General features: G+C 39.8%; 6 protein-coding genes across 6 annotated transcripts; 3 read left to right on the top strand and 3 right to left on the bottom strand. All coding sequences in view use genetic code 12, as the record gives it.

The window, feature by feature from the left end:
* Positions 1 to 4202: 4202 nt before the first annotated feature.
* On the bottom strand, positions 4203 to 4787 carry PICST_37052 (predicted protein; the record flags this gene model as incomplete). Its single annotated transcript, XM_001386145.1, has 1 exon — positions 4203 to 4787. One exon carries the CDS (start codon positions 4785 to 4787, stop codon positions 4203 to 4205), a length of 585 nt encoding a protein of 194 aa, XP_001386182.2.
* Positions 4788 to 5252: 465 nt separating this feature from the next.
* PICST_23459 (predicted protein) lies at positions 5253 to 5438 on the top strand (the record flags this gene model as incomplete). Its single annotated transcript, XM_001386321.2, has 1 exon — positions 5253 to 5438. A coding segment is annotated over one exon (186 nt), but the record flags the coding sequence as incomplete, so codon positions are not given.
* A 271-nt stretch (positions 5439 to 5709) lies between these two features.
* Positions 5710 to 14958, bottom strand: PICST_49353 (predicted protein; the record flags this gene model as incomplete). The annotated part of the gene is made up of 1 exon (XM_001386144.1): positions 5710 to 14958. The coding sequence occupies one exon, from the start codon at positions 14956 to 14958 to the stop codon at positions 5710 to 5712; it is 9249 nt and encodes a 3082-aa protein (XP_001386181.2).
* A 684-nt stretch (positions 14959 to 15642) lies between these two features.
* PICST_63748 (predicted protein) lies at positions 15643 to 16512 on the top strand (the record flags this gene model as incomplete). Its single annotated transcript, XM_001386320.1, has 2 exons — positions 15643 to 15912; positions 15955 to 16512. 2 exons carry the CDS (start codon positions 15643 to 15645, stop codon positions 16510 to 16512), a joined length of 828 nt encoding a protein of 275 aa, XP_001386357.1.
* A 161-nt stretch (positions 16513 to 16673) lies between these two features.
* Positions 16674 to 18056, bottom strand: XDJ1 (DnaJ subfamily A member; the record flags this gene model as incomplete). Its single annotated transcript, XM_001386143.1, has 1 exon — positions 16674 to 18056. The coding sequence occupies one exon, from the start codon at positions 18054 to 18056 to the stop codon at positions 16674 to 16676; it is 1383 nt and encodes a 460-aa protein (XP_001386180.2).
* Positions 18057 to 19944: 1888 nt separating this feature from the next.
* PICST_73864 (predicted protein) lies at positions 19945 to 21008 on the top strand. Its single transcript, XM_001386319.1, has 3 exons — positions 19945 to 19990; positions 20194 to 20204; positions 20536 to 21008. The coding sequence occupies exons 1-3, from the start codon at positions 19988 to 19990 to the stop codon at positions 20945 to 20947; spliced, it is 426 nt and encodes a 141-aa protein (XP_001386356.1). The 5' UTR covers positions 19945 to 19987; the 3' UTR covers positions 20948 to 21008.
* Positions 21009 to 21915: the final 907 nt, after the last annotated feature.

Raw genomic sequence — 21915 nt, 5'->3', positions numbered from 1 at the left:
TATTCATGTACTCTTCCAATTTCTCGATTTCAGAATTGACTTCATCCATGTCCAATTCTTCCAATTTAGATACGTCAAGTTCTTCAAGGATTGCACCGTTGTATTTTGCCTGCTCTTCCTCCTCAAGCCAACTTATGTAAGGCTCGACATCACGCACTACCAAAGACGACAAACTCTCCTTATTCTCTTCGATAGTTCTCTGTGCTCTTCTGACAAGAGATTGATATTTCTCCATCCTATTCTCAAGTTCGATTTCAACGGATTTGAACTTGTTGATCTTCTCTTGGTCATCTTCCAATTCCAATCTGATATTCTCGAGCTCTCCTTCCCTGTCATTCTTTGTTGATTCCAATTCGATAATTTGACTATTAAGGTCGCTCAACTCCTTTCCATTGGTCTTGTGAAGCTCAGTTAAAGATTCCAAATCCTTTTCAGCTGATTCGAGTTCCTTAGCTGACTGTTCTATCACTTTTGTATGTCTCTTAATTTCATTTTCAAGCTTCTTGACTTCCATACGATCACCAGCACTCTTCTCGTTCAATATTTCCATTTTTTGCTTGATAGAATCTACCTTGGAATTCTGAACCCTCAATTCTACACCTCCAGCATCCATGATCTTCTCTTCGAGTGCCTTGATTTGCAGTTCAAGGTCTCTCATTTCCAACTTCAAGTTCTTGCTGTCATTCATAAGAGTAGAAACTTCACTTTCCTTTTCATTGATTTGTATCTCCTTCTGATTATTGGATTCGTTTTCTTCGTTCTCAGCTATCAACCTTTTGCAGGTAGCCAGTATTTCCTTTTTTTCAGTGGCCAATGCTTGAATATCTAACCTCAACCTCGAGATGGTAACTTCGGTTTCTGGCTTAAGATCTTTCAATTTCTTTAGCATATTCTCTTTCTCCTGATATTGAACATCCATATGTTCAAATTTCTGTTCCATCTTCTTCAAGTCTTCCTTCATCAATTCGACATCATCTGGAGATATATCCATACTATCTGGAGAAGTTGAATTGGTCAATCTCATGGCACCTCTGGTAAAATGATTACCACCTCCAGACATGGTACCTGAAGTGTCAACAACTTTACCATCTAAAGTGACCACTTTCCATCTCTTTGCGCCATATGCTGCCTTCTTAGCTTCATTCAAGTCTGGAGCAACCAACGTATTGTACATCTTACTGTAAAATGCTGGTGCAAACTTGGGACTCGTTGGTCTGATAAGATCAAAGAGTCTTTTTATAGTGGCAGGATTCCCTGGAGTTTGGATGGGCCCCAAGTTGAATTGTCTAAGTTTGTTCAAACAAATGAAATTGGCATATCCCAATTTATTTTTACGAAGATAGTCAATACATACTTGAGCTGTTTCGACTGTTTCAACGACCATAGAATCGAGACCTGGACAAGCTGTGGAAATGGCAATATCGTACATGTCGTCGATCACACCCAAGTCACCTAATCGTCCGTAAAAACCTTCAATACGGCCCGATTTGACCAATCGCATTAGACTGGATAACACATTATTCTTGTTCTGGAAACTGGAAAGTGTACTACTGGCATCGTGTACCTTCTGTCTGAAACTGTGCAATTGAGATCTGTTGGTTTCTAATTTCTGTTTCTCGTGCTGACATTGTTCCTGTCCCAAACCAATCTGTTCTATGATTTTCTCCAACTTCAGCTCTTCTTCCCGGTATTGGGATTCCTTCAGTTTCCCTTCGGTCTTGATGTTTATCAATCGTTGTCTGGCATCCTGCAATTGCTTTGCAGAGGCATCCTTTTGCTTCTGGAGAATCTCGATTTCTGACCTTATCAACTGGATCGAATTCTCCTTCTCTTTGAGTTTCTCGTTCCAGGGTTCAAGCTTAGTTTGTAGATCTTCAATTTGACTAGAAAATTGTGAAGTCTTGGCTGTTAAGTTCTTTCTGATCTCATCGAGCTTTCCTTTCTCGATTTCCAAGTTAGCAATCAATTCAGACATTTCATTTTTGAACTGCTCAGTAGCTTCAGTTCTGCTCTGCAATTTCTGGGTAGCTGTGGAAAGTTCCTTTGTCAGATGTTCTTTAGACTTTGTGATCTTTTTTGTTTTGTTATTTAAGTTCTTTAGTTTCTCTTCTAAGGCTACGTTCTGTTTGTTCTTTTCCTTCTGCACTTTTGTTATACTTGATATTTGAGCGGAAATTGCATGGAGCTCTGCTTTGGATTCTTCTTGCTGTTTGAGTTTCTCGTTTATCTCTTTCGTGATTTCAGAGTTGGCTTCCTTTTCTTTCGCAAGCTCTTCTTCTACAGCTTTTACCTTTTCGCTGTTTTCATTGAGAATTCTCTTACACAGTACGATATTGGACTGGAATTGAATGGATTGTTTAGCTATCAACTCCTTTTCACAAGCTAAGAATCGCAAAGCTTCTACTTTTTTGTCTTCCAACAGCTCCTTGTCTTTCTCGACCAATTGGAATCTGTTTTCTTTCTCCAAACATACTTCGTTAAATTCGTCAACCTTGGTCAAGTTGTCTTCAATCAACTTTTTGTACTTCGATGTACCAATAATATCCTCAAGATACTCCAAAAGTCCATCGTCGTTTTCACGCTCAGCCTTGGGCTTCATCTGTGCAATGGATTCTACTTCACCTTGCAAGATCAAAAACCGCTTGTGATCTAAATCAATGCCCTTCCCTTTTAGGAACAGAGTCACCTCAGAGTAGTTGCTGGTTTTCCCATTGATATAGTACAGAGACAGGTTGTTTCTAAATGCCTTTCTCGAGATAACCAACTCTGAACCAGGAATAACTTCAGACTTGTTGTCAATCTCAGGATCGTCGACGACGTGGTGGAAATGTATATCAACCTGACAGAATGTCAAGTTCTGGTTCCCAGATGAGTTGTGGATCAACTCCGAGAGCTTACCTTGTCTCATCTTCGTGGCTCTAAAGCCGAAAACAAAAAGCATGGAGTCAATAACATTCGATTTCCCACTCCCATTAGGCCCCACAACGGCAGAAAAAGATGCATTGAATGGCCCTATGGTCTGTGAACCAGCATACGACTTGAAGTTGGTAAGAACGAGTTTGTCTATGACCAAACGTGGGTCCTCGTTTTTCTTGGGCTGGGACGACAAGTCTCTTCTCTTTGAAGGAGACTGTAACATGATCTCGTTTTGCTGCTGTGAATAGCTGAGGCTCGTTTTTGTTTGTGACAGGGTTGGTACTGTTTCACTAGTTGGAGTGGGAGCTGAAGGTGGCGGTAGACTGGTGTTTCTGGATACAGAAAGCTTAACTTCGACACCAACGCCAGGATTAGACTGCGTTGACGTGTTTGTTTCCGACTCTGAACCGCGGGAGCCCGTTTCTGTTTCCTCAAATACTTTATCATCCGGATTTTCGCGATCCTCGTCGAGATCCTGGTCGTCATGGTCGATATGGAAAGAGGACATATTGTGAACCTCCTCAGATTGGTCAATAGCCTCTGGTTCCAAATCAATACCGTTGGCGAGGATACTCGAAGTCTCTGCAACTTCATCATCACTTAGAAACGGATTCAGATCATCTCCGATTTTAGTATCATCGTTCTTGGTGTTGTTATTATTGTTGCGATGACTTTTGTGATTCTCAACGCGTTCAACAAAATAGTCAGAATTGTTGATGAACGTTTCTTCCGCAGACTCCAACCGTATCTTCGGTGGTCTCTTCCGTTTTAACGACATTGTGACAACTTTGACGCCAAAGTCAGAAACAGTTGGATAAAAAGTCAATAAAACAAGTGATTTATAGTTAATTAACTATGACAATTTATCATCTAAATAAATCTAAACTATAATGCGGATGCAAACATAAACAAAACGTTTCGGGGAAGACACGACGATCACGTGAGAATATCGAATTTCATACTGTCTTCAATGGTAATCTACAGTAGACCAGGACTATAGTATAGATGTTCCAAGAGAGTTATATCAGCTCGTGACCATGGCAAGGATGGCTGAATCTTTAGATTGCTGCTTTTTTTGATAATTTATGGAAATCGAGTGCTTTTCTTAAAGCACTATATGGTGTACAGATATTGTTTGAGATACTATAGATATTGCTTAAGGTGATGAGATTCTCAGATACTATATGTGGAAGGTGCCCCACATCACTTTTAGTGTAATTCTATACATCATGTCTATTATACAATGCAAATGAGGTTCTTGTGTAAACCGGAAATTGATTTCAGGTCTATTCCTTGTCTTCCTTCTTATGCTTCTTTTCTTTCTTCTCTTTCTTCTGCTTCTTTTCTTTCTTTTCCTTTTTATGCTTCTTTTCGCTTTCCTCCTCCTCTATCACGGTGACTTCTTCTTGTTCGTGTTCTTCTTGTTTTTCTTCTTGCTCTTCTTCATATTCAGGTACTTCTTCTGCAGGTTCTTCCAGGTCGAACTTGATCTTCTTATTCTTTGGCTCTTCAACTTCTACATCATCGTCATCGAATTTAATCTTCTTGTTGTCTCTGCTACTAGTGACAACAGCAGTTGGCTCAGCAACCAAAGGAGGTAACCCTCTCAAGTCTCTTTGGACTCTCTTCAACTGACTCAATAAAGCATTGGAACCAGCGCTGTCTGAGAAACCCGTAGCTGAACCGGCCTCGTTATCCACTAAACTGCTACTTGTGAAGCTTGCAGCGACAGCCTCGCTCGCGTAGATGAATTCAGATAAGATCTGTTCAGCTTCTGAGTTGTTAATGCTGGAAGACGTCTGGATTTTTGTCAAAATCGGAGTATTAACCGCATTTGGAACGACTCTTCTTGGACGGAAAGTTGATGACATCTTGTATATGTGTTTATGCAGCTGTGAAAGTTATAGATCTGTAATTGGAAAGTTGGCACGTTATGGAGATTGCATGTCTGATGAGCTTAACTATTCAAATTTTTTTGGCTCTGCGAGATGGAACTGAAAAATTGAAGACCAGAAATTACGCAGAAGTTTCTTGAACCGTGTACATATGGGACCGAGTATCAAAAGCTCTAAATTTTTCAAACGTTTATGACTTTCACTGTAAGACGTTTTCGGTTTCTTCACTTAGCAGCACTCATTTTGAATTCTTGTCCCTCAAACTAATATATGATGTTTAGACTCACCAACATAATAAGAGCAAATCCCTCCTCGGCTATGTTGAGAAGTTCGCATTCTTTTTCAACACTCTCCAAGCCAATCTCAACTCTCCAATCCACTTTCATATACAGATCCATGGCTCCTATAAACCAGAACACTGCTCTGCCTCTTCTTGTTCAATCTTCTCCGTTGCAAACTTTTATGGGCCTTGTCCAGAGAAGATTCAAGTCCAGGGGTAACACATATCAACCTTCCACTTTGAAGAGAAAGAGAACATTTGGATTCTTAGCCAGATTGAGAACAAAGAACGGAAGAAAGATTTTATCCAGAAGAAAAGCCAAGGGAAGATGGTATTTGACCCATTAAGCACTATTGTGCCATATAAATTAGCTGGTTTTTTTGTTGGATGTTTTGAGTGTCTATCTAATAGGACTTTTTTGTCTGACAAGCCTCAAGCTCTACATCAACCTCAACTTCTATTCGACTCAAACTTCTACTCCAGCTTCTAAGAAATATCGTTTCTCAGAAACCTATAATCTCAATGACCCACTTGTATATATGCATATTATAATCATAGCAATCGATACTTATCAGTAACTTCTATAAATTTCCTGTACTGTAACATATATAAATAAAGCTATGCCTTTCCGAGGACCTTGGAGTATCTCAGTTCGACCTCGTGAATTAGCTTCTGTAATGTCACTATTCCTAGCTGGTGAGTGACATTGGGGAACTTATCTCTATTCAAACCAAACCATTCTAGCGGTGGTGTGGCATTGCCTAGTTCTTTCAATTGTGGGGCCTCGATAATTGGGGGTGCCAATGGTGAATAGATATATTTGGAACCCTGAGAAACTTTATCAATCGACTCATTAATTGCTTCTTTGATAGCATCAGTGGGATCTTCCGATTCGTCGTCTTCCTGTAACAACGAAGATGTCTTGGTGCCCTGAGTCGCAAAGATATCTTCTCTAAATCCTTCAGTCGCATGCTTCTTGTATTCCATACGGGACTCCAAAGCCTTCTTGTGGATAGCGAACATCTCCCGTATGAAGTTGACCGATCCCAAATTCCATCTAATGTCCACTGTACCGTCAAACGATGACTGGTATAAATATTCAATGAGAAGTTCGTCATATTTTTGGAAAGTTCTCATGGAGATCTTGAACGATGGGAAAATGAAAATAGTACCGCCTCTTGCCTTATAAGCGTAATCCACAAATTCGTCTACGGAGCATTGTGCTATAAACGATTCTGATACTGGAGAAGTAATGGACAAGGATACCACTAGATCGTTGAACTTTATTTCCAATTCGTTGGATATACCACTCGAATACTCGTTCTGCTGGAAATTGGCCTTGGATTCATCCAACTTTACAACCAACACCTTCAGATCATCAAAAGAAGTAGGATACACGTGAATCAATAAATGACCTGCAATCACTTCGATTTTTGTTTCGAGTTTTTTGACGGTTTCCAAAATTGCATCGGAAACCACTTCGGCCGTTCTCTTGTCCTTGACATTACGTTCTCTAGACGAATCGACTAGTGTTTCCTTGTATGATCTTCTGTTTTCCTGAATCATTCTCGAAATTGTGTTATAGATATCCAAACAATTAGAAGCAGTCAAAGAAGTAATGTATACTTCTGCTGTGTTGAATTTGGTAGCAACAGACAAATGGTCTTTTGAAATACTGATTTCACTCTTCTGGTTGAATACATCCACAGAAAAATCTTCAATGTTGGCAATTGCGAAGACGTGATAGTCAAACGAAAGCTTGAGTTGAAGCTTTTCCGTTCCTGCTGAGATTAGAATAAGAGGCACATCCAAAGTTGCTCCTGATTCCAACTTCCAGCTGATGGCAGTATGGATATTCATCTGCGAAATGCTGAAATGGCCACCCAATCTACCTTCTGCTTCCAATGAAATACAATTGATACCTGCCTTCAAGTCTTGACTCCAATCGGTTGACTTTTTGGAGACGGCCCAGAATCGATCAAACTTCAATTTACTGTTGCACAACGAAGGACCAAAATCCACCTGAACACAGAAATTTGTGACAAAGAATGTGACTATCCAAGGCATAGCGTATGAGGTAGAGACTTCTTTGAATCTGGTCGAAAGATTCTTATTAGAAGCAAGTTCAGATCTATGTTGTTTGACCTCTTTGTGTTGTTCTTCGGTAGAAGCAACAAAACTAGAATACAACTCGACATAATGAGATGGGAACCAGATATCCTTGAATAGCTCCAAGTCCTGATACTGCTTAACATTGACATATGCATCAACGTCCACAATACAGCCAGAAGATAACACACTGGGTATTTCGTTGAATTCAAAAGCACTGCTCAACAAGACCTTCTTGATGGAAACAGATCCGCTTATTTCTCTGGAATAAATATGTTGCAACGAAGCAGACACAGAATCAAAGAGAACAGCCAACATCAAGCTGGGAATAACCTTGTCACCAGAATTCAATTGAATAAAAATACCATCTAAACCAACGATAGCAGCCACCTTTGCTGTGGGCTCACAACTAAGAGTCAATTCCTGCTTCTCGATTCTAAGACCAAAATGAATATCCATTTCTCCTAACAAACTTGCAAATTCCATCGAGCCCTTTGAAGCTGGTACCGTTTCTATGCGCTTTCCCTTTTCTCGGTTTGAATCGCCAATGTTAGCTCTTCTCATCATACGCTTGATACCAGTAACAATGTCCACTACAACTGGAACACAGAAAGCATATAATGTATTGCTAGAGGAAGAAGTGAGAACTTCGCCTTTGATGACATGTTTCTTCTTCTCAAACTTATGGTGGTCGTACTTGAATGCGATCTTGACTGCTGGAGAATGCAAGAATAGCGAAGGGGTATTGCCGTGTTCGTCATTATCAAGACGATGAAATAGGACTGTAGACCCAGCAAACTTAGCAACTACTTCAATAGAATCAAAAGCCGACTTAAGCGTATTGATATACTCCTTTGCTTCATCATTATCACTTCTCGAAGACGAATTCTCTTGTGATTGCTTGGTAAGTTCAGCAATTCTTTCAGCTCGAGCATTGAAGTATTTCAGTACCTCGTTACCAGAGCTGACAGCATATTCTGTCATAACGATTGAAGTAGACAAAAACTTGACATCTAACTCATCACCTTGAATCAAGATCTCCATCGTCTTCTTTTCGTCCCTCTTCTGTGTAGTGAAAGTCAATTGCATTCTGGGCAAGAAGGCTCTATTCAAGTTGGTTCGTTCTGATTGCTTGCTGTAGAAATTAGATGAACGGGAACCGTTTGCGACAGATAGAAACGCATCCATCAATGTGAACTTTCCCAAGCCATTTTCGGTAATAGCGAAAAATCTCTCGGCTCCCAAAATGATACCTGGATATTCGTTCAGTTTGTTGTTGAAAATCCAACCTAAACAGAAATTGTAAGATAAAATCTGAATCCCGGAAAATTGAATACCATTTGAACCGGATGATGACTCAGTTTTATTGGGTACAGATTCACTAGGTCGGCATTTGGAAATTGCATTAACCAACCGGGTACCAGACAGCTTTAGCATATCGGTCAAATCAACAATCTTGAAGAGAGTTGATGGACCCAAACAGATACGACAGTATTGAGATTCGAGTTGAAAGTTTCTCCCTTTCCTTTGTACACTATCATGGTCATTGAACAACTTCACAGCAAAGTTGACATCCATGATGTTTGACAATCCAACGGGAACAGTTCTATCCAAGATATAGATTCTTGCTGTAGGAATAATCAAATCGCCATAGATTGGTACCACCTTATGAGAGATACCAAAATCATCTTCCATAAATACACCAAGAACATCAGAAACTCTGATTGATGTATTCTCAACTTCTAGTGAATACTTGGTGTTTTCAACAAAAGACGATACACCAATATAATCGTTTGTGAACTTAACTTTGAACGCAATCTTGTCCAAAATGTTCAAACGATCTTTCTCTAAAGGTTCCTTCTTTTCTATCTTCTCGAGGGCGTTTCCTCTTCTGTCTTTGTTCTCAAATTTAAGATATTCCTGCAATTGGTTGACTCTCTGCATCAAATCTGGTGACTTTTCCGCCAACTTTTCAATTGTCCGAAATAATTGAGGTGAGAACAATTTCGTGTAACCAACTCCAGATGAAATGGAGCAAATGTAAAGGTCAACTACTTTTGAGAATTTCAACTTGGTCAAAATCTGAGAATTTTGTAATTCAAGCAATTGGATCGTATCCAAGCTAGCATTCATGTTGATTTTCCCAATCAACGAATCCATGGTGATTGTGCTGCCGACCTTGGACAATGAAAAGTTGTTATCTAAAATTATTCCTCCAAAATTCAAAGGTTTAAGAAGCTCAAATAACCAGACAAATTCTCCCACGTTGATATTAAGTGAAATATCACCAATCTGCTCCAATAATCCCATGTTGTATTCTGTCCTCGGTGTTGAATTAACTTTTTTGAAGTTATCACTCTCATTAGATAATCCTTGAAGATACTTGAGATCCACATTAAGGAAGTTGTCGATAGCATGTAAGAGAATATCATTCTCGTCAAGAATTCTAAACGTAAATTTTCCCAATGACAATTTACAATTTTTTATTCCCTCTATCACTTCACCGACATTTGAAAACAAGACGAAATAGTTAGAAGATCGCAATGAAACTAACCTTGATTCTCCACTCCAAGTATTCAACTCGTAGAAATCAGATCCATTCAGTGCAGAGAGAAAGATACTATCTGGGAATTCTTGGAGTAGTGCTAAATCTACCGAGCTATTGATACTAGCACCAACAATCTCAAACGTTGTTGAAGGTAAAATCACATGTTGATGAAAGTTATTAACATTGGTAATAATTGAAAGCTTGAAACTTGGGCGTGTGTCAAACTTCTTTGGCTTCTCATCCGACTGCAGTTCTTCGTTATTGTTCGCTTCAATAACCTTAATTTGTGCGAGAATCCTCTTTAAGTAATTCATAGAGATATCAGAGATTTTACTCTTATACCCCGACATATTGAATACTCCTTCTAATCCTAGCACTGGATCTACGGTTGACAAACTAGGAACAAGATCACCAAGTGACAAATTTTCTCTGAATCTTAAAATAGCACCGATCTCTTGGGCAGATATATAATCAAATTCAGACCTAGATTTCTTTATCTTGAAATTGGCTTCTGACACGGAAGTTGTTAATCCAACAGGATTCGTGTCGCTGGAACTATCGGCCAAGAAGACCTTGTTGAAGAAGTTGGTTCTCTGCTCATTGTTGGCCTCCCAACTTCTCCAGCGAGAAAATATCATACTCACTTCATCGTAAGCACTCTCGGGAAGTTTCCAATCTCTTGAACCAATATTATTCCCTTCTGTTTCGAACCATTCACAAGGCAAATAATTGAGAACATGACGCAATCTTGCTGTTATCTGCCATCCTTCAATGAATCTTATATGCTCTTTTCTTGATCTCAAGATATAAGCTGGTTTCGTTAAAACTCCAGGATCATGATCAATTTGGTAATCTATCGAGGCAAGAGTAAGTTTGTAAGCTAATTCTGCAAAAGCATCATGTTCCGAAAATGAATTCTTTTCAAATTCATCCATGGCAGTTTCAATTTCGGTTCGCATGGATTCAGCAAAATCAATGATCCACTCTACTTGATCATCATTTACTTCAAGATTGATTGTGTCTACACTTGCTGAGACTATCGAATCATCATGTGTCAGGGACCAGAATTCGACTTCTTTAATGTTGAATAGTAACGGGATTTCGAATTCAGACGGATTTGAAATTGTCAAAAGAAGCTCCTTCAAATGAAAAGCAAATGAAACTTCCTTATCAAGATCATCTAAAGAGCCTATCTGAGTCTTCAGTTTCTTAATATTCAATGCCAATGATAGTTCCAGAAGCTGGAAATGTGCGATAGGTATGTTGTGCGATTTGCAGAGAATCAGTTCCGTATCTGTTGTGTCAAAACGTCCAAACTGAATTGAAATATCAGGACTTATAAGCCGCAAATTGACCACAGTGTGAAACGAGGTTAGCAACACTTTGAGATGCTTCACAATTTGGATATGAAAATCGTCCATGAGAACATCAACTGAATGATCTGAACTGGAGCTGGCTACTCTTGCAATGCACGTAAGAGACTTGGGGGTGAAAAATGATTGAACTTCGCCTAACTCTAATACAATGTTATCGTAATCATAAAGAGGGTCTACCTTGTATGATGGGTTGTAGTCCGCGTCATCGTAATCCTGACGCGGAGGCATCTTACTGAAGTAAGTGTTGTCTTCTTCAGACTGCAAGGTTACATTTGAAGACAGCTCTGAATCATAAACATAGTTATTGAACTCTTCCTCGTCAAGGTCACCTGGAAAAGAAGCAGAAAGTGGATGGGAGACGTCTGGAAGCGTTAGTGTCGAGACAAGACACCCATAAGGATCATTATATTCCACATCTCTACCTTCTGGAAAAATGAGAAAGGGAGATCTATGGAAAGGTGCATCGTTGAACTTGATGTGATGCTGTTGCAACCTCGTTCTTTCTACCATATCAGGTTTCTGGCATATGTCACTGAAGACAAGAGATGTCTTGAGATATCCTAGAATAAGATCCTGGCCGTCTGAAGAATTGCTGGGCTCTATGATTTTTACATCGATACTAGGCAACGAAGCTTCTATCAATTTGTTGTATCTTTTGTTGCAATTATCGTTGAAGTTGAAAATAAACGAGTCCAAAGTCACCATGATATAGGGGCATGCGACCAGAGTATCTTGTGAACTCTTTTCTGGAGTGATCTTAAATTCCATATGAGGGCATCTGAACGAAAGATGAGTAGCATCCCAGAGCAAAGGAATCTCAACTTGCATAGCATTCTCGATATCCTTGTAACAAAAGATGAAGTTACGAACACAAGTCACTACAGCAGCCAAAGAGAGCATGCCGCTATCGAATAAGATGTCAGAGATAGCAAAGTCCCATTTACAGTAGTAAGTGATCTCTTCTGGTGGTGGGCCGAACATTCTGTGAGCATGAATGGTAAGTCCATCAAACTGGATATCAGGCGTCTTTGAAGAAAGATACATTTCGCGATACTTGGGTATATTGAAGAGGATGTCAGTTTCAGTAGCCTTGCACTCTCTTACGAATACTGTGTTTATGGGACTTACGTCACACTCAAGATCCATGTAGTAGTTGGAAAATCTGATATCAACATCCAACGAATCAAAGGACAACCCAAAGTGTGAAGTACACGAATAAAGGTTGTAAGGCAAAATCACCAACCCATGCCTCACTTGGAAAGTGAAAAAGATATCGATATCGTTATCAGTTTTCAAAATTTTCCAGTAATCAAATTCCTGGGAGGCGCTTGTCTTAGCTTCATTGTTTGTCGTCAAAGTAGAAGTTCCATCAGTGTCCGCTTGTTCTTCGTTAGTATATTCTTCAAAAGTCTTGAAATGGATAGTTTCACCAAAGTAATTCTCACGGATTAAGAATAAGTATTTGATGACAAAACCATAGAACTTAACACTGATATAATCTCCTATGCATCTTATTTCGATATAGTCCGAAGTATTGACTTCTACAGTATTGAAGAATGTATATGAGCCATCTACGGTAAAGTTGTTTGCCTTCCCCATTAACTTGGAGTCTTTCATAAACGCATTGGCAGTATGCCAGGGAGGAGTATCGAGCACCAAGTCAAAATACGAAGTGCAAATCTTGAAGCCGATCTCTGTTGATCTTGAGAATTTACCAAGAAGAGGAATATTGAGATCTACATTCAACTTTTCCCCTTGAAACGAAAGGTACTTGTTGTTGTTGAAGTCAAGAGGGTTGTTGATGATATTGGCGTCGTTCACATTCAAGTAGAGTTTGTAATCATGAAGCTCCCAGCCAATATTGTAGACAAACACTCTAAAGCTCTCGTACGGTGTGGGTTCTCCTGATGCAAAATCAGAGAACAAATCTGAAAACAACATGGTGTGTTCTCTGAGAAAGAATATCCTGGCATTCTCACTTACCATATCGAACTTCCAGTTGCACCTGCCATTCCACTGTAAGGGAAATCCGATTCTGGCGTTGATTTCGTGTGAGTCGGCTGCATACAACACATCGTGGTTCACAGATGTACGCAATTCAGGTTCGTTAAAAAGCACATTCAAAGTATTGGGCCAGCCCTCTTTCTTCGAAGCTATATATGATGTGAAACTGGAGATAGTCGAGCCTGCACCCATTTTAACTTCAATCCAGCCAAAGGAACGAGAGGTTTTAGGTGTTGCTCCAGATGCAGTTTTACGTAAAAGAGCCTTGTCCTTGCTCAATTCTCTTGTGGGTACTCTAAAGATGACTTCATCTTTGACGACAATGGCTAGTTTGAAACCAGCATATTGTCGAGCTTCGCCTGGAGATGTAGGCAATTGTGTTTCTACAGCATCCTTAGCGATGGCTGGGAAAAACATCCCCTGGAGCGGCACACGTTGCCTATCAGCCCAGGCTCCATAGTGGATAGTTCCCTGTGTGACTTCAAGTTCCACTCCATGTTCCGGATGTAGTCCAGAATTCTTATACGGAACTGGCCCCAACGGTATCGCACCGGGTGTGTCGTAGTAGTAGACAATTCTTGTGTTTTGAGAATCCAAGATCAAACTGACTTTGGCATACTCTTCTTCCATGTTCAACATGGCATACATTCTACGGTCGTCTTCACCTACATAACGTCTGAGGCCACGCCATTGAGACGTACCATAGTCTTCGTCTAAATCTGGCCCCTTCTTCCTTCTCTTTAGTTTATGAAATGCTTTCTGAACGACTGATGCTGCCCGTTCAAACTTGTACCAGTACTTGTATCGTTTATAGTGGTTCATATTCTTTGTGCTTTTGGTCTCGTGTCGAAGATCGTCTGGCGAAACGTATCGATGTTTCTCGTAGCCAATGTTGGGCTTCAACCAGAGCTGGAAGTTCTCAAAGTTGAGATCGTGCAAAAACCTCCACTTATCTAGAGGATTAGGAGATTTCGAAATGTCGAGAATGCCGTTGGCTGATTTGTACGAAACTACGAGAATGGAGGGAGTGGTGACATTTCCAAGAACTACGGCTCCTTTTTTTACTCTGACTTTCAAAGGAAGCATGCCAAGCAAGAAAAATAGGGTGGTTTCAGCCAGTTTAGTTCTGTATTGTGGTGGCTGTTGAGTTTGAGATTTTTCATTCTGCGACCAGTCCGATGTCGAAGCTTCTGGAACTGTTGCAGTTCTGGTATTTCCTCTATACTTGAGGTTATTAGTGGTAGAGCCAGAGTCTGCTGACATGGTAGAAGCTGTATTTTTGCTATTTTCGTCACTGGTACTTTCTTTCCTATCCTTCTCTTCGCCTCTCAACATGTCCATGATATTGTCGTATGCAAAGGTTCTGTTATACATGAACACTTCCAAGCCATCTACCATCAAAAAGAGTCTACACGGTAGCTCTTCATTTTCCAGCCGTGAAACTCTGCGACTAGTCGTAGAATCCGGAAAACCCTCATCGAAGTAGTAGTTCGATAGTTTTGTTAACTTGAAAAGCCAATATCGCCATGTTAGCGTGAGATTTAGCACCGATATCGCCATGTCTTGTGAAATGATAGTGACATTTTTGGCGAAGATACGTCCGCCCAAGGGGGAAATCTTTATAGACTCAACGTTGATTCGTAGCCCTAAGGATTTCCAAAAGAGTAACTTCAACAAAGAAGAAATGATATAGCCCACAAACCGGTTGAAGTAGAAGACAAACGTCAAGCTGAGAATCAAAGCTAAAATCCAATCCACCAAGTAGATCCACAGCGAGCTCTCTTCGGGAGACGTGGATGTCACGTTGATGAACTGTGAGAGGAACGCCATACTTCACGTGTCCTGAGAATTTTGCTACGTCCTTTTCCTGCTTTTGGTTGGGTTTTGTAGGTAGTTGTAGATATATATGGTGTTTAGATGGAATTGTAGATATGGCTATATATTATATTGTATGCAGTATATGATGGTAGGGTACAGGCCGAGACGTCCCATGGGTGCAAAAGAGTAAACGGATAAATCATAGAATGTTAAAAAAAAGACAGTAAGTAGACAACCCGTGGCTGTCCATAGACGTGAATAGTGGAATATTTGTGCTGTTGCAAGCAGAAAGAATAATACTGTGCCAGCAGATATGTCAATGTCGTCTAGTGCTACAAATTGTACTACGTAAGTGTGTTACGTAATACATGCACATCTACAATTTTACAATTGAGTCCTTTTATATCCCTTAAAAACTGACACTCATATAACTTCACTCTATGCCAATGGTATTCTTTCTAGATATTGTATAGTCCATATCTTCTCCACATCTTTCCATATTCCTATTCATTTATCACGGCCAGCACGTGATGTCTAGTATGCAGTTCTACCCTATATGTATACAAACAAAATAAACAATCTCAAGATAAAATTATAATCAAATTCCTATTCATCATTTCCACAATGGATATCCACACTCTCGACGAGAATAGTACTGTAGGCAGTGCTGCTTCGTTGCAGATGCAGAAGGACCTGATGGTCTCCTCCAAGAAAAGCAATGTCAATCGTAGACGAATACCTTTAGGTAGCAAGGATCAGAACCAACAGATTCCCAGTTTGAATAGGGCTAAAACTTCATTAAACACATCTGCAAAGCATGAGGCAACAGCTCCTGTAAGAAAAGCGATAGGTCCAAAAAAATTGCCAGTTTTAACAAAGGCAAACTCGTCATTAGGGTTTATTCATAGAAAGAATGAACACATAGAAGTCAGCAAATCGAGACCGCCTACAACCAAAATCACGCCTGTTGATGCCAGAGATGCTGGAAAAGATAAAGTAAAGCTTCAGCAGCTAAATTCCGACCTTTTTGAGAATTCTAGTGGCCATTCAAGTAGTAATATTGTCACAGATAGTCTATTGAAGAAGTCTATTCTTCCTAAGGATCCCGTAGTTGATCTTAACAGCACCCTCAGTAGTGCAACTGCTCAATTGCATGCTTCAAATATCATCAATCGTGATATAAACGCTAACAATGTTGATCCTGTGAAGAAGACTACGATGAAAACGAAATTCGAGGATCGCATTGAGCTTCCTGAAGGCATAGAAGATGTAGAAGTAGAAACAATTGCAGATCGGCCTCTTCCGCTCGAGTCATATCCCGTAGATATGGTGCCTTTTGACGATGTAGATTTGGAATTCTTCTCGAAACCCAGCAGGACTGTTGTTACCGATGAAAACCGAATTGTATACCCGGAGGTCGTTGAAGCTGAAAAGGAACTCAAGAGTATGGCTATTGGAGACTTGCAACTAGAGTTCGATTACGAGAACAACGACGACGATGGTGAAGAAATGGATATCACTACGGTGGGATTGAGCATCGATGACATGAAGGATTTGTTGGATTAGTATATAAGATATAAGGCTGGCATTACTCTCTATTATGTACCAATAAGATTATTTACAATAGTATACATGTAGATTCATAAGACTAGAGTTGAGACTGGCTAGATTTATGATATCAGAACTATTAGTTCTTGATTCTGTTCTTTTTTAGTTATGTTCTTCTTCTATTGCTGAGTGCATTCCGGTTGTGCGCTCCCATCGAAGCCACTGTAGCCATTGTAGCCATTGTAGCCATTATGGTGCTCTTCTTCTGGGGCAGGAGTTGGAGAGTCTTCCTTGTAGTCTGGCAATGCGTCTTGTTTGGCGATGGTAAAGTCGGTAAACACTTCTATGTTTGCTTCAGGCAACGAGTCATTGTCAACGGTTTGTCTGGACATATCCAGTTTGCTCTTTATGGCTGAAGGAAGCAAATTCTTCATCTTAAGGATATCGTTTCTTTCCAAGTACCAATTGTCCGTAGGGAATTCGATCTCCATTTCGATATACAAGTCCCCTCGTTTGGACGATGAGCCACCGAACCATCCCAGCGAGCCATTCTTGACAGGCATGCCCTCGCCTGTGATCTTGATATAGTCTCCGGGACGTATTACTTTTCCTGGAGGCGTAGATACCTTGATTCCTCTACCATCTAAATGCTTCACCAACACTCTGGAAAACCCACAAAGTGCCTCTACAAGTGGAATCTTGTATTTGGCGTACAAATCGTCGCCCTTCCTGGTGAAAACGGGATGGTCTTTAGTGGTAAAAGTCAACTTGACATCACCGGTTTCCTTTCCTGGGTATTCGTCTGACTCCTTAGAAAGCACAATCTTCTCTCCACTATGTGAACCCTTGACTATCTCAAATTCCAAGATCTTGGTTTCTTCAATCACTCGCTTACCTTCACACTTCTTACATCTATCCTTGGTTCTGTAGAACTTTCCTATACCTTCGCAGGCACTGCAGTCTACATACTCTTGGGTTACAAGTCCGGGACCCACTCTACGAATCTTGCGTACTATACCTTCTCCATCACAAGTATTACACTTTTTGGGCACTGCATTCTTTTTGGCGCCCTTACCTTTGCAAAGGGTACAAATGATGTTTCTAGTCGAAGTGGTTCTGATAATTTTACCCTTAAACAAATCCTCAAGTGTGACATCGACTTCTATTTCAGCATCTTCGGTTCGAGCTTTGGCCCCAGCTGACTGTCTGTGACCATTGGCTCCGTTCATGTCATTAAAGAAATTGTAGAAATCACGTGGATCATACTGTTGCCCTCCTCCGCCATAGAAGTTTTCAAATGGATTCCCATCAGGTTCTCCATACATATGAGACTGGCCATGGATCCCATCGGTGGTACCGTAAAAGTCGTACTCTTCACGTCTTGCCTCGTCGCTGAGTATTTCGTACGCGTGCGAGATCTCCTTGAATTTCGTTTCGGCGATATGTCTCTCTTCCTCGGTGGCTTTATCGGGATGGTATCGGAGTGCTAGCTTTCTGTAGGCTTTCTTGATATCGGCAGAAGACGCCAGCGACTCAATCTCAAGAATCTCATACAAGCCCATAACGGTGAAAAGAAAATAATGCTGGTGTCAAATTGCTAAAATGCTGGTTCTATATACAATTCCTGGAGAAGCTACAAGTCCATTTAACTGAAAATTTCCTAATCATGTCTGGTGATATCTGCATAGTTAAATTTTTCGGGGCTACCTGCAGATGGCCACAGAACGGTTCCAGAATTTATGGCGAAAAGAGGCAAAATTACGATGACGATCTCAGAAGCAATTAATTCTATAAAAATTGTATTCTCTTTCTTGACTGTTTTACTATTTCTAAGCAATAGATTATACAAAAAGAAATACTATTAGCATAATAGATTCATTTGCAAAAATATATCGACACGAGCAGGGTTCGAACCTGCGCGGGCAGAGCCCAAAGGAACCTGCATCCTTCGCCTTAACCACTCGGCCATCGTATCTTCACTAGTTGGACTCGAACAGTCGACTACACAGAAACTGTGCACACTGTTCCACTACGCCATAAGGCATAATCCAATGTAAATTCAAATCAGGACAGTATCTATGGTGTGAAAGTCACGAACCTCCATACCGCAATAGTTAATAATATATTACAATTCCCTAAGCACATTTCTCTAGTTTTGAGTAATTTCAATAGGTAATGCTAATTGCAGATCTCCTTCAGTTATTCTGAATGAATTAGAAGAAGATCGGTTAACTATGTAGTAAATGAGTTCGACTTTAATACTTGCCATTTCGGAAAAATGAAAAAGATCCATACCGCAAATGCTATCAAACACCCTTGAAAGCACTTTTACCATACATACTAAGATTGTAAGTTAGACTAACTTTCTGGAATTTGCTAGAAATTGATAGTATTCTCACTCTTGATGATATAGTGACTCTAGCTCCCTGTAAAGTCTTCCCATGTTGTAGCAGAATTACATTGTGGTCGATGATTTAGGAGTATTCTTCAGAAGCATTTGTAGAGAAGAGAGTAAATATTCTTGCTATCAGAAGCTTTTATCGATTTTCAAGAACACAGGATCTTTTTATAAGAGTACACCTCTAATGTGAAGGTATAGTTTACAAAGGAAAAAAGCTTCTTAAATTTTAGAATTTAGCTGAATTTGTGAAAAATTGTGTACAAATGCCATTTTTCATTTAAACCCACTTAACCTACGAATCATTGACATTAAAGTTGTCGTTTCTAGTTAACAAATTCAAAAAAGACTACAGCCCATAACAGAGAGCTTTATGAAACTGAAGCAGCAAATTTTCGTCTCCTAAAACAAGCACTGCCTCTTTTGAAGTAAAATTGGCTCAGCCAACGAAATTCTACGAAGTGCTCCTATGCTCCTTCCTTAAAGCTCAAAATTCGATCCAGTGAAACACACGAGCCAATTGAACCGCAATCTCCCTCTTTTCGTAGTCTTGTAATTCATAAATTGTAGAGTCTAAGCTTTTCGCAGCCATCGATAAGAAAGATAAGAAAACCAATACAGTGAAAACAGAGACAAAAACTCAAGCAAACCTTTTCTTAAATTTGATAGAACTACTGATATTGTGCCCTCAGAGTGGAAATCAAGCACAATTGAACAATTGTCACTACTAAAACATAATCTCCTATACTGGAATCACATCCTTCTTTTTCCAGAGAAGCCACCCATAGACCTTATAGACACCACCAAAAAAATAGTAGAGAATAATAGGAGACATATCGTCAACATTGTCATTCAACTTATCTCAGCTCCTATCATTACCCCTTTTCATTTCCAGTTGTACCGTATCATACCATACATATGCCACTTCGTAGGGATTCTTGTTGTTTCAGGCACGGTCACGTGACTATTTTTGTGTCACTACCGAGAATTGAAAATTGAACGACGCAGATTAAAAGGAACAACATTCGACTTTGTTGGTGGTCGACGTTGAACTCTACAATCAACTACGCTTATTAACTATAAATAAATTCCACAATGGTATGTCTTGCAATGTGATTGGATGTTTGGGCAGTTGCCAACGGCAATCAATTATGGGCGATTGGAGCTGATTGATGGTGTCTGTTTTATGCGATTGTTTCTATGAAGTGGCAATGCCAGTAGAAATTAATGAGCCTCCCAACTTGAACATGCCAAAAGATCCACGAATCTGATTGTTCCAAGGTTACTAACACATGTTGTAGTCCAGATCAGGGTAAGCATAAAGTGAATGATGACAGAAAGAGTGGCTACTATGGATGATAACTGTTACAATAGTTAACAGTAAGCAATAATAATTATGACACATTTGCAATATGATCCTATGTTATGCAGTTGGAGTGTAACAGATTCAATTCTTCCATAGGAATTGCTTTAGTATGTCTCTGATACCAAGGTATCGGTTTAATGGTACTATTATTGTGTAATTATGTTCTAATTATTCTATAGATTGTGATTTGTTTGAGTTTTTGTTTATTGACTTCCATTTATTTGTCTACTCTTAAATTATCAATTATCAACTATCAATTAGAATACTAACCTTCTAGTGTTGCCGTTGCCGATGAGTCATTGACTGCCTTCAACGATTTAAAGTTGGGCAAGAAGCACAAGTTCATCATCTACACCTTGAACGACAGCAAGACAGAAATTGTCGTCGAAGAAACCTCCAGTGAAACCGACTACGATGTATTCTTGGAAAAGTTGCCAGAAAACGAATGTAAATACGCCATCTACGACTTCGAGTACGAGATTGGTGGAGGTGAAGGCAAGAGATCTAAGATTGTTTTCTTCACCTGGTCGCCAGACACCGCTCCAATCAGAGCCAAGATGGTGTACGCTTCTTCCAAGGATGCCTTGAGAAGAGCCTTGAACGGTGTTGCTGCCGATGTCCAGGGTACTGACTTCTCTGAGGTTGCCTACGAATCGGTTTTGGACAGAGTCACCAGAACTTCCCACTAAGGAAGTGTTTTTTTAGTAGTATTGTTCGATATTGATTTCTTGAATACACATTGTACTAGAGACAGACAGAAGAGAAAAAGGAAAAGTAGATATAAAGCTTCAAGGCTTGAATGCCATTATAAGTTACTACAGGATCCATATTACATCACGAGAAATTCTTGCTTTACTTACACATCCACTCTTCCAGTCTGGTCCTGAAAATTGATATATATATATATACGCTCACGTGACGATTCATTTCTTACTGAGTTCATACAGGAATGACCTGAAAGTGTATAGCGAGATTAGATAGACTAGCTCTATACTTACAAACAGAGGGGAATTTGGGGTACATCAACAATTTCTATGGCTCTCCGAAAGACAGTATATAATTTATATTCAATTTCTCTTTTACAATTGAAGAAACAATTTATTCAAAGGAAAATCGTTATATATATAGACTTAAAATCTATGACTGCATACAACCGTTTTCCATCACTTTCCTTGCATGTGGATGATTTTTTACATTCCACAAACGAAGGGGTGCCAGTACTCAAGTGAACCAAATTACCCAAGATAAATCTCTTTTCACTAGTTGAAAAGAGAATTTGCCAATTCACACTAAACCTATACTCCAACTGAGATTTCCCGGGATTAACGAAAAAAGCCCGACAAAAACGACCATAGTACCCCCACCTCATTTTAGATGGCCATACCCCTCCAATCAAAAGATATGTACTTTTGAAGGCAGATATGCAGGAGACTCCTCGCCCGAAATTTGGTTAAGAGAGAGGTTTATTTATTTTAGCCAACACCGTTTAAGTAGACTTGACTTCATTTGTGAACCCAGCAGCCACGAACGACGTCTCTGTTTCTGTTCATCAGTTTACTTAAGTAGTCGAGCAGCGAGTCAGTACGACGCGTCTATAATTTGGCTGGTTCTCTCTTTTTTTTTGTGGCCAAAATCCGACCATTTCTGATTATAAAAA

The sequence above is a fragment of the Scheffersomyces stipitis genome, chromosome 7 (assembly GCF_000209165.1).
Source record: "Scheffersomyces stipitis CBS 6054 chromosome 7, complete sequence".
NCBI lineage: Eukaryota > Fungi > Ascomycota > Pichiomycetes > Serinales > Debaryomycetaceae > Scheffersomyces > Scheffersomyces stipitis.
Note: the sequence above shows the minus strand (reverse complement) of the source record. Positions and strands in the feature narration are given on the sequence as shown.